The sequence below is a fragment of the Ornithorhynchus anatinus genome, chromosome 14 (genome assembly GCF_004115215.2).
Source record: "Ornithorhynchus anatinus isolate Pmale09 chromosome 14, mOrnAna1.pri.v4, whole genome shotgun sequence".
Lineage (NCBI taxonomy): Eukaryota > Metazoa > Chordata > Mammalia > Monotremata > Ornithorhynchidae > Ornithorhynchus > Ornithorhynchus anatinus.
The window spans coordinates 18,538,461-18,556,313 of NC_041741.1; the positions used below are offsets into that span (position 1 = coordinate 18,538,461).

General features: G+C 48.1%; 1 protein-coding gene across 1 annotated transcript in view; it reads left to right on the forward strand.

Annotated features, from left to right (window-relative positions):
* The first annotated feature begins 1,202 nt into the window (after positions 1-1,202).
* The window catches only part of LGR5 (leucine rich repeat containing G protein-coupled receptor 5), a 102,669-nt gene continuing 86,018 nt past the window's right edge, over positions 1,203-17,853 (forward strand). Inside the window, exons 1-2 of the mRNA XM_029079307.2 lie at positions 1,203-1,268; positions 1,428-1,558. Of these exons, the coding sequence (XP_028935140.1) occupies positions 1,203-1,268; positions 1,428-1,558 (197 nt within the window). The remainder of the gene's footprint in view (positions 1,269-1,427; positions 1,559-17,853) is intronic.

Sequence of the window (17,853 nt, forward strand, 5' to 3'; positions counted from 1 at the left end):
CGTTCGTCCGAGGGAGGCAGACCCTTAGAGAGGCAGGGTGAGGTGCGGAACCACAGAGATGCTCTGAGAGGGGAGGGAGGGCGAGCTCGGGTCCCTGCAGGATTTATATTGACGTGCGTTTACGTGTAGTGATGTCCGCCTCCCACCTCCTCTAGACTGTGAGGTCTGTATGGGCGGGGATCGTCTCTCCTTATGTCTGACTTGGGCTTTCCAACCGCTTAGTCCAGTACCCTGCACACAGTAGGTGCTCAGTAAATACGACTGAACGAATGAAGGAATGAAGAAGGCAGAAAGGGAAGAACGGGAGAGGGGAGGAGGAGGAGGAGGAAGAAGGGGGGAAAGGAGGCAGAAAGGGGAGGGAGGAGGCAGAAGGGGGGAGGAAACAGTGAGGAGACAGGGAAAGGAGGCAGAAGGGGGGGGGTGAAGGCAGAAAGGGGAGGGGAGAGGGAGGATGGAGGCAGAAAGGGGAGGGGGGGAAAGGAGGCAGAAAGGGGAGGGGAAAAGGGGGCTGAAGGCAGAAAGGGCCGGGGAGAAGAAGGATGGAGGCAGAAAGGGGGGGGGGGAAGGAGGCAGAAAGGGAGGGGAGAGGGAGGATGAAAGAAGAATGGGGAGGGGAGAAGGAGGCAGAAAGGGGAGGCAGAAAGGGAGGGGGAGAGGAAGGAAGGAGGCAGAAAGCGGGGGAGAGGGAGGATGGAGGCAGAAAGGGTGGGGAGAGGGAGGATGGAGGCAGAAAGGGGGGACGGGAGGGATGGAGGCAGAAAGGGGAGGGGGGAAGGAGGCAGAAAGGGAGGGGAGAGGGAGGATGGAGGCAGAAAGGGGAGGGGGGAAGGAGGCAGAAAGGGAGGGGAGAGGGAGGATGGAGGCAGAAAGGGGGGACGGGAGGGATGGAGGCAGAAAGGGGAGGGGGGAAGGAGGCAGAAAGGGAGGGGAGAGGGAGGATGGAGGCAGAAAGGGGGGGAGAGGGGGGATGGAGGCAGAAAGGGGAGGGGCGGGGAGGCGGGGTGGGGGGCGTGCGGGGCCGGTCCCGGTTGGGCTGGGGGGCGGGGGCGGTGACGTCACGGGGCGCGGGCTCGGGGCCGCAGCCCGTTCAAAAAGCGGCGAGCGGCCGGGGATGCCCCCGCACAGCGGCCCGCTCCGCGCCCGCCCCCGGCCCGGCCCGCCGCCCCCCGGCCCCCCGGCCCCCGGCCCCGGCCCGCCGCCCCATGGACGCCTCCCCGACGGCCGCGCTGCTGCTGCTGCTCCTCCTGCGCCCGGCGCTGCTGCTGCAGGCGGGCGGCGGCGGGGGCCCGGCCGGGGGCGGCGGGGGGCCGGGGCCGGGCGGCGGGGGGCCGGGGCCGGGGCCGGGGCCGGGGTCGGGGCCGGCCGGGGGGCGGGCGCGGGGCGGGGGCGGGGGCGGCGGCGCGGGGCCCGGGGGCCCGGGCTGGGCGGGGGGCCGGCCGCGGGGCTGCCCTCCGCACTGCCGCTGCGAGCGGGACGGCCGCCTGCGCCTGCGGATCGACTGCTCCGACCGGGGGCTCGGCGGGCTGCCCGCCGCCCTCAGCCCTCACACCTCCTACCTGTGAGTAGGGGCCGCGGGGCGCGGGGGGGAGGGGGCCGCCCAAAACTGCCCGCCCGCCCGCCGGGGGTCTCTGAGCCCCCCATCCCCATCGCCCGCCCGAGCCGGCCGGTCCCCGAGCGCCAATGGGGACGGCCCCCTGCCGCAGATTGATTCCCCCCCCCCTCCGCCCCATCGGCATCCTTCGCGGCGGAGACCCTGGACCTCAGCTCCTCCCACCCTCCGCTCCCTCTTCCCGCCCCCCCCCCCTACCCAGTTCAGGGCGGAGGGACCCGCCGAGCCCCCGGCCCGGAGCTCCGCCGGTCCTCCGATCCTTCTTCCCGCCCCCCATCCCGCTCTGTGATGGAGGGACCCGTCGGACCCTGGACCTCGGCTGCCCTCCGCCCCCGATCCCTCTTCCCGGACCCCAACTCCCGGTCCGTGATGGAGGGACCCGTCGGACCCTGGCCCTCGGCCCCTCCGGCCCCCCGATCCCCGGTCCTGATCCTTTCCTCCCTCCCCCAACTCCCAACTCCCGGTCCTTAATGGAGGGACCCGCCGGACCCCGGACCTGAGCTCCCCGGCTCCTTTCCCACCTTCCCCCAACTCCCGGTCTGTGATGGAGGGACCTGCCGGACCTGCCGGACCGGAGCTCCCCCGGTCCCCTGCTCCCTCTTCCCGCCCCAACGACTCCCGGTCTGTGATGGAGGGACCCGTCGGACCCCGGACCATAGCTCTCCCGGTCCGTGATGGAGGGATCCGCCGGACCCTGGACCTCGGCTCCTCCGGCTCCCTAATCGTTGGTCCTGATCCTTTCTCTCCCTCCCCCAACTCCCAACTCCCGATCTGTGATGGAGGGAGCCGCCGGACCCCGGACCAGAGCCCCCCCCCCCCCCCCCCCCCGCTCCTCTGCTCCCTCTTCCCGCCCCACAACTCCCGGTCCGTGATGGAGGGACCCTCCGGACCCTGGACCTCAGCTCCCCTAGTCCTCTGCTCCCTCTTCCCGCCCCAACAACTCCCAGTCTGTGATGGAGGGGCCCGTCGGACCCTGGACCTAAGCTCCCCGGCTCCTCCCCTTCCCCCAACTCCCGATCTGTGATGGAGGGACCCGTCGGACCCTGGACCAGAGCTCCCCCGGCCCCCCGATCCCTCTTCCCGACCCCCAACTCCCGGTCTGTGATGGAGGCACCTGCCGGACCCTGGACCAGAGCTCCTCCGGTCCTCTGATCCCCCTTCCCGTGCCTCCCCCGCCACTCAACCCAGTTCAGGCTGGAGAGACCCACCGGACCCTGTACCTGAGCTCCCCGCCTCCTTTCCCTCCCTCCCCCAACTCCCGGTCTGTGATGGAGGGGCCAGTCGGACCCTGGACCGGAGCTCCCCCGGTCCTCTGCTCCTTCTTCCCGCTCCACAACTCCCAGTCTGTGATGGAGGGTCCTGCCGGACCCTGGAGCAGAGCTCTCCCGGTCCTCTGATCCTTCTTCCCGCCCCCCAACCCAGTTCAGGCTGGAGGGACCCGCCGGACCCTGGACCTGAGCTCCCCGGCTCCTTTCCCTCCCTCCCCCAACTCCCGGTCTGTGGTGGAGGGACCTGCCAAGCCCTGGACCAGAGCTCCCCCGGTCCTCTGCTCCCTCTTCCCACCCCAACAACTCCCAGTCTGTGATGGAGGAACCCACCGGACCCTGGACCTGAGCTCCACCTGAGCTCCCCTGGTCCTTCCCTCCCTCCCCCAACTCCCAACCCCTGGTCCGTGATGGAGGGACCCACCGGGCCCTGGACCTGAGCTCCCCAGTTCCTTTCCCCTCCCTCCCCCAACTCCCAATCTGTGATGGATGGACCTGCTGGGCCCTGGACCAGAGGTCCGCCGGTCCTCTTCTCCCTCTTCCCACCCCACAACTCCCAGTCTGTGATGGAAGGACCTGGACCAGAGGTCCCCCGGTCCTTCTGCTGCCCACCCTCGAATCCCAGAGGGATCAGAAGGCCGGGCCAGGTGAAGGTCCATGGACCGCTTGGTTTCGGAGTCGGTGAGGCAGATGCGCGGCCTTCTGAGCTCCGACGGAGATGCCCGCTCTTCCACCCCCGAAGGGCAGGCGGGGGGCTCGGCTTGGGAGTGGGAGGCAGGCAGGTTTCCAAGGAGAAATTGCAGAAAGAATTAATTTAGGGCTCTCCGGGCAAGCTCGGAAGCTCTGGGGTCAATCGATCAATCGACGGTATTTACTGAGCGCTCGGTGAGTGCAGAGCGCTGTACTGGACCGACCCACTGTACCGGGGCCCGGTACCTTCGTAACCCCACGGACGTGACACCAACAGATTCAAATAATAACTGGATGTTTCCATACCCCATGAGCTTAAGAAACTATTTAATCTTCCCTTGGGCCTTACTGCAAGTGAGCGTAGCTCTTTGTCACTATCAAATCTGATCTTTCCTTTACCATTATTTCATTTTTATTCTTGTTAGAAGTAGTAGTCGTACTTTTTTCATTTAGTGCTTAGTCTGTGTCAAATACTGTTCTGAGCCCCGGGGAAGGTAAAAGCTACCAGTGGTTTGAATAACGCCCAACTACAAAAATGAAACGTTTTCACTCATTTAACCAGCTTCCTGATGATGATGGTATTTGTTAAGCGCTTACTATGCGCCAAGCACTGTTCTGAGCGCTGGGGCAGATACGAAGTCATCAGGTTGTCCCTCGTGGGGCTCACAGTCTTAATCCCCATTTTACAGTTGAGGTAACCGAGGCCCAGAGAAGTGAAGTGACTTGCCCAAAGTCACGCAGCTGATAAATGGCAGAGCCGGGATTAGAACCCGTGACCTCTGACTCCCAAGCCCGGGCTGTTTCCACTAAGCCACGGATCCACATAAACTCAAACATTTAAAAACCGTCTCCTCCCCTTCCACCCCCTCTTCAAAAAAACACCGCACTTCTTTGCTAAGCAAGCATGGGTCTTCTTCTCCACCGCCCCAGATGAATTAAATTGGGTTTTTAAGAATTTGAAAACTGACCAACTCCAAAACTATAGTTGAAATTTACCATGCAGACAGGGTTCTAGATCTAATTAAATAATGAATCTAATCTAATAAAACGTAGAAGTTAAAAGGGACTAAATAGGCCACATGGAAAAATTAGTGACTGAATGTTGGTAAAAATGACAAAGGTAGTTATTTCATTCTTTCTGCTTGAAAGAAAAAAAAAGTTCAGTTGTAACTATCGTTGGTTCCGTGTCTGTATAAAACTCTCCCTTAAAAGTAAATATCAAAAAGCTTTGTGAATCATCATTTTGCTAGCTAGACTTTAATTTTCTTCTCCCTGTAATATGAGTGGATTTACAGACAAGATGTGTCCATTACTGGGGTGTGACTTTTTCTCAAATCGCATCACTAAAGCCTCCTTTGTGTTGTGACTCGTTTTCTACCTTTAGTTATTGTGCTGACAGTTTTCAAAGTGAATTGATATCCACGTAGATAGATAAATAGGTGGATAAATAGATTTGTTTTTCCTGTGGGAATGGGTGACTATTTAAAAAACCAGGCCAAACCCCCGCCAGAACTTTGCCCTGGTCCAGGAAAATGAATGACAAGTTAAGTCAGGAAGTCTGCTTCAGGGCACTGTTCGCTTCTAAAGAGAATAATGACTAATTGATTAAATGATGCATCGCGGAAATACCAGGTAATCTTGGAGAAAAGATACTTAAAATCGCCCTTTTCCCACGCGTCGTTTCCATTTGAAAGATGAAGCGAAGAATCTGCCCTCTTCTGGTTCCACCTAGTACTGATTTTTTCTCAGGGTTTCCGTCTGATTCTGCTACATCCCCCCCAAATAAATCAGATTTTTTTTCGAGAAAAGTGAGCATTTCCTCCCTTATGAAAAAGAACCTCACGTTTCTAAGCAATTTATACTATTTTCCATGACCTCGCACTGCACTCCTTTACCGTTCACTGTAAGGTAAGAAATGTGCAAAGGTGGGTGTGAGTTTATAACAATAATAATAATGTTGGTATTTGTTAAAAGCTTACTATGTGCAGAGCACTGTTCTCAGCGCTGGGGGTGATACAGGGTCTGCAGGTCGTCCCACGTGAGGCTCACAGTCTTCATCCTCATTTTACAGATGAGGGGACTGAGGCCCAGAGAAGTGAAGTGACTTGCCCACAGTCCCACAGCTGACAAGTGGCAGAGCCGGGATTCGAACCCATGACCTCTGACTCCCAAGCCCGGGCTCTTTCCACTGAGCCACGCTGCTTCTCTAATGGCTAGCGTTGCTATCTTTTATTTTTCGCATTCGATTGCCACCATTTATTTGATTAAACACTGTATATCTTAGGTTTCCTGAAAAGAACCCACGCGGTATTTTCCACACGTGGTTAAACAGTGTCAAGTTCCCAGAAGCGCGTATTTGTAAAATATATTTACCTGTTATTTGTAGCCGGTCAGCCAAACGATGGTAGAATTACAGCACCCAAAATAATTTCACCAGCAGAGAGCATTATTTCCATGATGTATGTACATGAATACATACATATATATGAGATTAGCTCTTAGAATAAAACTAAATCCTCAAGCCGATCCCATGTTCCTAGTGAATTTCCTTCCTATTGAATTTCAAGTCTAAGTAGTTTCACTGACTGCATTACTGATTAAAATGCTGACATTTTTTTCCCACTCTTACTGTTTACCCCCAAGAGATAAGTTTGGCAATAAAACACATCTTTCCAGTCAATCACTGGTGTCTGAACAAGATTCACCCCAAATAGCAAGGAGTCACAGAAAGGATGCACAGCTGTAATTTCATGGGCACGGTGTAAAATGTACACATATATATCTACACAGAGAGAGAGAGAGAGATGAAAACTTTGTGGAAAAGGAGAACCAAAGGTCTGTGAGATCAAAAGATTGAGTGTGTTTGAGTTAAATTCTTGAGGCTGTACTTTAGAGATTGTCGAGCTCGTGGATTCTGTTCAGATAAGTCAGTGAAGAAGCTTGTTGAAAGAAGTTTTTCTGTTTTCTGTCTTAACATATATTTCATATTTAAAAATAACTGTAGCCTCTTTTTCTACTCTAAAGTATTCAAATCCTGTATTCATGAAGAAAACTTTCATCTTCAATAGGAAGTACTCAGAAAACGCTGTAAGACAGGGGTAAGACTCCCTTTGAAAATAGCAAGGTGCTCTTTTTTTCATTCTCTTGTGGCAAAATAGAATTATTTTTTACCTAGACCTTATAAAACTCATTGTAAACTATTTAAACATTTTTAGGTATCCATTTACATTGTCTTATACATCTGTTATTATTTATTTTCTTTTTGCAAATTTTCAAAATAATAATTGTGGTGTTTGTTAAGCGCTTACTATGTGCCAAGCAGTGTTCAAAGCACTGGGGTAGATACAAGGTAATGAGGTTGCCCACGTGGGGTTCACACCTTTAATGCCCATTTTACAGATGAGGTAACTGAGGTACAGAGAAGTTAAGTGAATTGCCCAAGGTCTCACAGCAGATAAGTGGCAGAGCCGAAATTAGAACCCACTTCACCTGATTCCCGAGCCCGTGCTCTTTCCACTAAGCCACGCTGCTTCTCTTCAAAAGGCCAACCTTCCATTTTTTGTACTAAGGGTGTATTCTGAATATGTAAAATAAATGTCAGAAATTCTCTGTGATGTAAGAAATAATTCTTTCATGCTGTAGAGGAAGATGCAAACCATATGCAGAGTTCTGTGGCAGCTACGTTACAATTTCAAGACCAGAAAGCAATATCTTTTTTAAAAGGTTTATTTTAGTATACTTTTAAAGATATATTGTCTTGGTCATCGCCTTTTCCCATAACCTCCAGAAGGAAAACTTGAAATAACTTGAAAGTTTGGAAAGAGATTTAAGTAATCAACCGCATATCTGATTTAACTTCTAAAAACAATACCCTTGAAATCTAGTTCTAAAATTTGTCAAAAAAGCAGAATGGCTTTAAAAATATCTGGGTTTACATCTAATCTGAATTTCTCCAGGAGTGTGATTTACTTTTTATTATTATTATTATCATTATTCAATAGTATTTATTGAGCACTTACTATGTGCAGAGCTCTGTACTAAGTGCTTGGAATGTACAAATCGGCAACAGATAGAGACAGTCCCTGCCCATTGATGGGCTTACAGTCTAATCGATGTAATTATGATCCTTATCATGATACATAATCGATGTATTATTATTTCTTTGTTCATTTAAGAGGTTGAAGATGTATCTGGAGGGAGAATTAAGCAATTCTAGAATTCATTTTGAAATCATTCTGACCTTGGGGGTCTCTTGTGCCTGTCATTTAATGGAATGCTAAGATTATAAATGGAATATTAGAAGGCAGTTCACATTAATATAATTTCATTAAATTAAATGTAAACAACCTGACCTAGAGCTCTAATTCCAAGATGAAAGTCTCTAGAGTTTCTCCTTATTGGGCATGTAGGAGGACCATTAACTCCTTTACGTTCTTAGAGGGAAATTATGAAGTGCCGACCGTGTGCTGGGGCAGATACGAGTGGATGAGAATCGACACAGTCCCTGTCGCCCGGGGGACTCACAATCCATTTTATCCCCATTTTATCTATGAGGAAACCAAAGAGGTTCAAGTGTCTTGCTCAGCATACCAGTAGAGGAGCTAGGATTCAAATCGAAATCTTCCGATTCCCAATCCCCCGTTCCTTCCACCAGACCGTGCCGCCACCCCAGCTCTTTCAGGTGACGTGAGAAACCATTTAGAGGGTATCATTGCGTGTACACTAAAAGTCTATTTTACAGAGCTGGAGACCATGCTGCTATTGTCTGAAATGTAACCCCAGGTATAATTGCAGCTGGAAAAAACAATCTTGCCCGATCTCCACAGATATAGAAGCGACATAGTGAGAAACTACCGCATTGAACTTAAACCTTTAGTGAACTCAAAGAGCTAATGCACCTTCCCAAATGCCTGAATGACTATTAAGGAATAACTTCAGTCACTTTAAGTTACATTCTCTGAAGAATGGTTTCGTCTTCAGGAAATATCACATCAAGAAGGGGAAAAAAACTGGTGGACTGGGCTTTCTCAGACATTAAATGAATGTCTGAGACATTCATTAAACACAATTCTTTTTTGGCCTAATTCGTTGAGGGGGGGAAATGACACATTTGCCTAGAAAAGCTGAGCCCAAAATTTGAAACTGGCTTGTTTTGGGGTGTTTTTTTGATGTTTGTATGTGTGTGTGTTTAATGGCATTTGTTAAGCACTTACTATGTGCCAGGCACTGCACTAAGCACTGGGGTAGATATCAACTAATCAGGTTGGGCACAGACCAGGTCCCACATGGGGCTCCCAAACCCCATTTTACAGATGAGATAACCGAGGCACAGAGAAGTTAAATTAAGACCTGCCCAAGGTCACCCAGCAGACAAATGGCAGAGCTGGGATTAGAACCCAGATCCTTCTGACTCATGCTCGATCCACTAGGCCCCGTCGCTCCTCGTGCGATAACTTCCCCTGAAGCCCCCGTTTCTCCTGAAGCCCCCTTTTCTGGGTCAGGCCAGAATGAATACCCACTTTCTCAACTGTCAGAAAGGGGAATCAATATTCTAGTGAGCTCAAACAATAGGGTGTCTGCTGCCTTCAAATTTGGTCTGACTTGACTGCAGAAATGCGTGGAGCTAAAAATAGCCTGAGTTGGGGGCGGAGGGGGGAATCAAGGTAGGCCTGAAAGATATAAAACAGCCCGAGAGCCGTGAAATTTCCGATCGGAGCGTGCCGTCAGTAGCAGCAGCGTGGCCTGGTGGAAAGAGCGTGCTCCTGGTAGTAGGAGGTCCTGGGTGCTAATCCGAGCTCGGCCATATTCCTGCTGTGTGACCTTGGCCAGGTCACTTCACTTCCCTGTGCCTCAGGTGCCTCATCTTTACAGTGGGGGTGCAATACCTGTTCTCCTCCTTGGCTACTTGGGCTGCGAGCCGTGTGAGTCCGAGACAGTCTGATCTGTTTATCTGGCATGCCCCCAACTCGTAGAACAGATCTTGACCCATAGGAAGAGCTTAACAAATACTACAGTATGATTTTATTTAGCACTATTTAGCAATATTTTCTGATGTGAGTTGATGTGCTAGGCCGGCAGGTGGGATCAGAAATCCTCCAGGCAACTCCGTTTCAGATGTGAGGATTGCCCTGGGCCAAGGTGATGGATTTACCACTCTCGGGACCCATCATGGTTTCTCAAGTTACTGCTGTGGCGTAATTCTGCAGCCGCATCCGATGGCTTGCTTACGAATTGTGAAGTGATTAATCAACCGATTAATCAGATTGAATTGAATCACTCTCCAGAAAGGTTGGTTCTGTGAATTCTGGGATGAATGCATATTTTTCTACTATTTGAGGTTGAGTTGGTGCGTGTCTCCTCTTTTTATATCTGTTGTATCATTTGTGAAGATTTTAACCGCATTTGAAGATAAACTGTTAGAACTGTGGGATTGTCATGAGGAGTGATCAGTAGCCCCATAACTTTGTGGACAAGAACCGAGCTTTCTTTTTTAGGATAACTAGACCTATGAGTGAGGAGGGATATAGTATAGTATCTAGCTTATTGTCATCATCACAGAGTTTAAAGGTACAAAGATTGTTCTCAGCTGACCTTCTTGAAAAGCTTGAATTTTGAGATATTTCTGTGAAGAGTAACTGGAGAACTGTCTTGCTTCGTTTTCTTGCTTCAGTGGCATTATTGTCCCAAATTAAATGAGCATTTACAAAAGAATATTTCAGATATTTAAAATTCCTTCCGTGTAAATATCACGCAACACATTTTGCATGCGTTATTCCAGCTCTTCACTTCCACCACGGAAAAATGGAGAAAGAAACCAATTATCCACATTACTCAGACTAAGGAAAGCTTTCTTCTGAAATACCTGCTACCCAGCAACCTTTTCTAGTTACATGCCCAGAAGCCTAAAGATAAATAATGAATTATTCCTGTCCTCGGCCTTCCCGCCACCCAAGACGGTGACAAATCGTATACCTGTCCTTTTATTTTCATATTTTAATCAGGACCAAAAAATGGAGCATCCACATACCAAAGTCTTTATTTGTGGCACTTGCAGTGTAAATTGAACTAATCCTTCTCAGGGCAGGGGAGCCAATTCCTAGCAGAGAGATTTTAAGGACTTGACAGACTGCAGAGACCTCCAATTTGGTTTAGTAGTTGAAGAGGCGAAGACAAGCCCCTCTCAATCCGGCGGTGAATAAATCCACTGAGCTGACCTCTCAGTGAACACGCCAGTTGAGATTAAGCTTTCTTTAAACTCTCTCTTGTTAATACAGCTGATTTTTTTTTTTCCCCAGAGCTGCTCATCTTTCCGAAGTGGGAGCTCAGCACTTCAAATGATCATCTCATGTTGGAGCCAAATTCCTTTTTCTTTTGCTTTGAAACTTTCTTTGGATTCCTGCGTTTCTTCTCCAACTTCTAGGCTTAATATAAAGCTTAAGCGTTTTTATGATATTTGACTATCAAATCAGTGCTCTTTCCACCCACTGTTTATGACTGTAGATAAGATAGGGCAGAGACCTCTACAAAAGAAGTTTGTTTCTGTTTGCCAGTAGCCTTTTGAACTAAAAGCCACAGAAGTCGACTTCTCCTTCTCGAGAAAATGAAAAACCACACTTGACCTCAAATGGAAAAACAGAAAAATGTGCTGAATTCATAACCTTAGTGCATAGTGCAGATATTATTTGAAAGAGACTTGGTCGATGAGGGCTAAATTGAATCTTTAGGTTGTGGGCAGGTTTACAGACTATTTTCATTAGTTTATTGGTTCACTGAACCAAACGCTAAATAGTGTTTAGTGTCTTCAGGATATGGATGTGTTTTTGAAAGCCTTTTTTGGTACGATTTTGCTCTGTATGGAAGGAGCCGTTTCAGGTTAAGCAGGGAAACTCTCGGTAATTTGTAAAGGCTTATGTTTTCATAGGTGCGGTAGTTTCCATCGAAGGTAATAGTTCTAGATATAGCTACTCTGAAATGTTTATTTTTGCCCGACTCCACATCTCCCAGCCAAAAAAACCCAACGACAACCCAGATTCTATTTTCTAATCTTCTCTATCAGTTGATCTGTTTGGAAGCAGTGTATGTGAGTCAATATCCCTGCCAAGTACATGAAAGAAAGAGAATCGGGAACCGCGTGGGGAGAAGTTAAAATGGTCACATTCCCCTACTTTCCACATTCATTCTAGTGCCGCAGAGGCGGGTCATTTCCACTTCCATGATGGAGAGAGTGAGGGGGCAGCCAGGGGAAGGGGTGGAAGGATGGGTAAGAACTGCATCCGCATTGTATCTGTCTACACCAAGGGAGCAAAACTGGATAACACCAAGGATGTGGGGAAGGATGAGAAGAAGGATCCTTTTAGTAGTCAGTCACCTCAAGCTCTCCTTCTTCCTTCTCCCAACCTTCATATCCTGCTACCTGAGGGGTATGAGAGGCTGATGTCTCTCGCTCTCTCTCTTTTCTCCCCCCACAATTCCTGGGGTTCACTCCAGGTAGCAGGAACAAGGGCACGTTGGGTGAGAATGTTGGAAAAAACAACGAGATATTATCCTACGTAAACAATCAGTATTAACTGATGGCTACAGTATGCAGGGCCTTATGTGCGATACTTGGGTAATGTACAAAAGAGATAAAACGTAATCCCTGCCTTTGAGAAAATGTAGGCAGAAGTGGACAAATAGTAGTGGGAAATGAGATAACTGATATCAAGTAATCACTAGTATTTATTGAGCACCCATTACGTGGAACACCAAAGAGTAAGTGCCGTGAGTGTTCAATAGAGTTAGAAGACATGATCTTTGCCCTCTAAAAACTTACAATCTAGTGCGTGCAGACACAGCACTAACTGCTTCAGAGAGCACAATATAATAAAGTTTGGTAGGGACGTTCCCTGCCCACAAGGAGTTTTCCGTCTAGAAGCAATATGCTAAGCAGCATGGCCTAGTGGGCCTGGAAGTCAGAAGGTCATGGGTTCTAATCCTTGCTCCGCCACTTGTCTGCAGTGTGACCCTGGGCAAGTCACTTTACTTCTCTCTGCCTCGGTAACCTCGTCTGTAAAATGGGGATGAAGACCGTGAGCCCCAGGTGGGACGACCTGATTGCCTTGTATCTACCCCAGCGCTTACAACGGTGCGTGGCACCTAGTAAACGCTTAACAGATAGCATAATAATGGCACCAGCTCGGTTTCACTCAGTCAGGCAGGTTTCTCAAGAATCTACGCTGATGATGATGATTGTAATAATTGTTGTATTTGTTAAGCGCTTTCTATGGGCCAAGCACTGTACTGAACACAGGGATAGATACAAGATAATCAGGTTGCATTGTTTGAGGCAGCGTGGTGCTAGGTCTTTAAATTCTTTTTTTAAGGACGACAGTAATAATAGCATGTGCTAAGTACTTACTTTATGGTAGGTAAACTAACTCTCTTCCCTTCTTCAAAGCCCTACTGAGAGCTCACCTTCTCCAGGAGGCCTTCCCAGGCAGAGCCCTCCCTTTCCCTTAGCCCCTCGTCCCCTCCCCATTCCCCGAATTCCCTGCCTCAGCTCTACCCCCTTCCCCTCCCCACAGCACTTGTGATATTTGTATATATTATTCATTACTCTATTTTAGTAATTGTGTGTATATATCTAGCCCATTGTTGGGCAGGGCTTGCCTCTATCTGTTGCCGATTTGTACACTCCAAGCGCTTAGTACAGTGCTCTGCACACAGTAAGCGCTCAATAAATACGATTGAAGGAATGAATAGGTACAGAGAAGCAGCGCGGCTTAGTGGAAAGACCACTGGCTTGGGAGCCAGAGGTCGTGGGTTCTAATCCATGTCCTCTGACTCTCAGGCCCGTGTCTTTCTACTAGGCTACGCTGATTCCCCTGTTTCTTCCCTTCTTCTCATTAGACAGAAAAGTGCTTGAGGAAAAAAGTGACATAATCACTAAAAGAAGAGTGCTATGAATCTTCTAGGAACTCAGGAAATGTGTTTTGACAGTCACTTTTTGTTTCAACAAGAGAAAATTGTTCAGTTTCAGAAAGGAATAATTTTACCCTGTCAATAATTCCCCAAGGTCCTTCTTCCTCATTGGTCTTAAAATGCAAAAGACTGTATCTTGAGGCATTTCAATAACAGTATTTTGCAGTTAGGCAACTAAATTCAGGCCTAACTAAATGATAATAGTAATCTTGGTCCGCGTTAAGTGCATTCTATGTGCCAAGCACTGTATTAAGAACCGGGGTAGACGCAAGATCATCTAGATGCACACAGCCCCCGCCCCACATGAGACACACCATCTAACTCTTTGATTTTCTTAATAGCGGTAAAAACCTGTGTAATGGCTAATCCTATTACATTCCTACATGCCTCTGACCGATGTTATTTCCTAAAGCAGTGTGGAAAACAGACTACTCCTTTATATGTTGCATAACCTAGAAAGCACCTGCCAACTTTCAGAGGCACTAACTTCTCATATCTTTACAGTGAAATACTTTTATCACTATTATGATAAGGATAATGACCCCTCAGAATGCAATAACCTCTTCCAGCATAGTAAAAAATAAAACAAAAAAAACAAAAAACGAGCTCAGTTCTGTAGCCTTTATATACCTTCTGGAGGAAATCACTTTATGCCACAGTCTGAAGGCAGTAAGATAGAAACAAAGAAAAAAAAATCAGTGACAGGAAGGACCGTGAAACGTGAAGTTGGTTATGGAATATGCTTTTCTGGAGGCCTATTAAGAGCTGAATAAATTATCATCTATTTGTGATTGGTCAGGTACGGGCCTGCCTGAAGGCCGGGAAATGAATTGATTGCCTTCAGTGTTCTTCCAGGCTTTTAACATGATTTTGGTTTATTTCCTTCAGAGAGTGCAAAACTAAGGCCAAATTCTGCCCTTGTATGGAAACGTGTAAGGCTTCCAACTAAAATCGGTATGAAGTCCAAAGCAAGCACCTTACAGCAGAATTTGACTCTTAGGAATTTCTTGTTATTGAAGTCTGGCCTTAAATTTCTGAAACTAAAATTCAATTGTGTTTTTGTAGCTCTATACTTTGGAAAAGAAACGCCTTCTACCTTTCAAGGTGTGAGACCTTTCTTCTAAAGCACAGATGTGAGCAAGTGGGCTTTGGGTGAACATTCATTTTAAAAGTCCTCACTTGTCCCATGCCGAGATGTGTGTGGAGAGCAAATGCTATTCATATTCCAAGATGGTGAGGCTTCACCCATGAGTGTAAATTTATGTGGAAAGACCTATCTATCAATCAGGGGTATTTACTGAGCGCTTATTGCATGCAGAGCACAGTTCTAAGCATTTGGTCTATGCAGAATCAACACATTTCCCCTATTATTTACACGTAAAGATAGATGCATGTTGCCCTTCAGGAGTCCGGCCTGACTCTCTCTTCAAATTCTCCTCCAGATGTCCCAGTTGCTCTAATAATAATAATAATGGCGTTTGTTAAGCACTTACCATGGGCAGAGCACTGTTCTAAGCGCTCTGGGGAAGATACAAAGTCATCAGGTTGTCCCACGTGGGGCTCAAACTTTTAATCCCCTTTTTCCAGATGATGTAACTGAGGCGCAGAGAATAATAATAATAATGTTGGTATTTGTTAAGCGCTTACTATGTGCCGAGCACTGTTCTAAGCGCTGGGGTAGACACAGGGGAATCAGGTTGTCCCACGTGGGGCTCACAGTCTTAATCCCCATTTTACAGATGAGGGAACTGAGGCACCGAGAAGTGAAGTGACTTGCCCAAAGTCACCAGCCGACGAGCGGCTGAGTCGGGATTAGAACCCATGACCTCTGACTCCCAAACCCGGGCCCTTTCCACTGAGCTCGCTGCTCTTCTCGATGTCATCTCATCAGGCTTATCTGTCTGCTGTAGTGGTCGAATGATGCTATATCACCTTATTTGAGAGTCTGCTTCACCCTATTTATAAAGTGTTTTTTCTTCCCTCAATCAATTATTTTTATTGAGTGCTTACTGTGTGCAGAGCACTGTACTCTTCGGCGATTACATTATAAGAGTCGGTGGAACATTTCACGCCCAAAACAAGCTTACAGTCTAGAGGGAGCTTACATTTGGTCTAGAGGAAAGAGCACGGGCCTGGGAGTCAGAGGACCTGGGTTCTGAATCCGGGTCGGCCACTGATCTGCTGTGTGACTAGTACCTCAGTTCTCTCATCTGTAAAATGGGGATTCAAACCTTGTTCTCCCTTCCACTTAGACCGTGAGCCCCTTGTGAGATGGGGACTGTGACCAGTGTGATAATCTTGTATCTAGCCTGGCATTTCCCACAATGTTGGGTAGGTAGTAAGTGATTAGCCATATGTCTTCATTATTAAAGAGCCCATAAAGTTGACTCTCCACTGTGGGCGTATGTGGACCCGCCTTCCAGTTTCCTATTCATCAGCTGTTTGGGTATCCTGTTGCCATCCACTCTCCTTAGGTAAGCCCTCATTTTCTCTTTTCCCACTCCCTTCTGCGTCACCCTGACTCACTCTCTTCATTCGCCACCCCTGCCTCCATCCCCACAGCACTTACGTACTCATCCATATTTGTTTTCGTTCGTGTCTGTCTTCCTATCTAGACTGTAAGCTCGTCTTGGGGAGGGAATGTATCTGCTATATTGTTGTGTTGTACTCTTCCAAACGCTTAGTAAAGTGTCCTGCACACAATACGTTGCTGTGATCACTGCCCTGATCCTAGTGAACAGGCTGAGCTAGAGGGTCTCACTGTTGGCAATCTTGTCCTGCTATCTGATGTTGAATATGGTTCATTGTTGATAATGAAAGTGCTCAAGGAATGTGTATTCTGGAATAAATCTGGATTTTAGCCATATAGAAAGGAGGTTAGGCATGACGACATTCTTACAGACTTCTTGAGAAACAGCGTGGCTCAGTGGAAAGAGCACGGGCTTTGGAGTCAGGGGTCATGAGTTCGAATCCCAGCTCTGCCACTTGTCAGCTGTGTGACTGTGGGCAAGTCACTTAACTTCTCTGGGCCTCAGTTACCTCATCTGTAAAATGGGGATTAAGACTGTGAGCCCCATGTGGGACAACCTGATTCCCCTATGTCTACCCCAGCGCTTAGAACAGTGCTCGGCACATAGTAAGTGCTTAGCAAATACCAACATCATCATTATTATTATTATAGACCCTCGACTTGGTGAGGAGTTTGATGCTCTGTTACCCCCACAATCTGTTTTTCAGCAGTAATAGAAATCAGCATCATCACAGAATAAAGTGCTTGCTGGGCACAGTACACTGTACAGAATGCTGAGAAAGACTATTCGGGTGGGAAATGGATACAGACCCCGTCCCTCGAGGGGCTCACAATCTCCGAGTTTTCCGAACCTTCAACCTTCAATAGGGCATATGGGCCTTTTTTCATACTTTTTTCTATCTTTCGATCACGGGATAGGCTACTGCCAAGGCAGCAGAATGTTTTGCCTGCTTTGAGTTCTGTGTTGCTGATTCAGTCGATCGTATTTATCGAGCGCTTACTGTGTGAGGAGCGCTGTACTAAGCACTTGGAAAGTACATTTCAGCAATAAAGAGAGACAATCTCTGCCCACACCGGGCTTATAGTCTAGAAGTGGGGAGACAGACATCAAATATAGCAGGTCCTGATCCACAGTCTTAAAGAGTCCTGAGGCTTTTAACCCTCTGAGCTGGGTTTCCTAGTGGATTGAAAATATATTGTGATTCCATTTTACAGATATCTCATTGCATCCTTGAGCAGAGAAGATTTTTTTTTGAGTGCTTACTGTGTGTCAGGCCCCGTTCTAAGCACTGGGGCGGATCCAAGCTAATCAGGTCAGACACTGTCCCTGTCCTACTAGGGACTAAGTCTTAATCCCCATTTTACAGATGAGGGAACTGCGACCCAGAGAAGTTAAGCGACTTTCCCAAGGTCACCCGGCAGACAAACGGCAGAGCCGGGATTAGAACCCAGGTCCTTCCGATGCCCAGTCCCACGCTCCATCCACTAGGCCATGCCACTTCCATTCCTCTGTTTTGTAACAATTAAAAGGACTAATAAACTCATACTTCTACTAGCATGAAATGATAATACTATATTTTTTCTGTCGACTTTTTGAGCAGCAGCAGAATATATAATATGATGTCTAAGCATGCCGTTCTTGCTCCCTGGGCTTGTAATGAAAATTAAATAGTAGTTAGTGCCTGGCACATAGTAAGTGAATAACAAATACCATAATGATTATTATCTTTGAAGTGGGAACTGAGTACAATCACTTTTTATGAAATGACCAGGTCTAAAGGATCTACTCTGCCAATCAA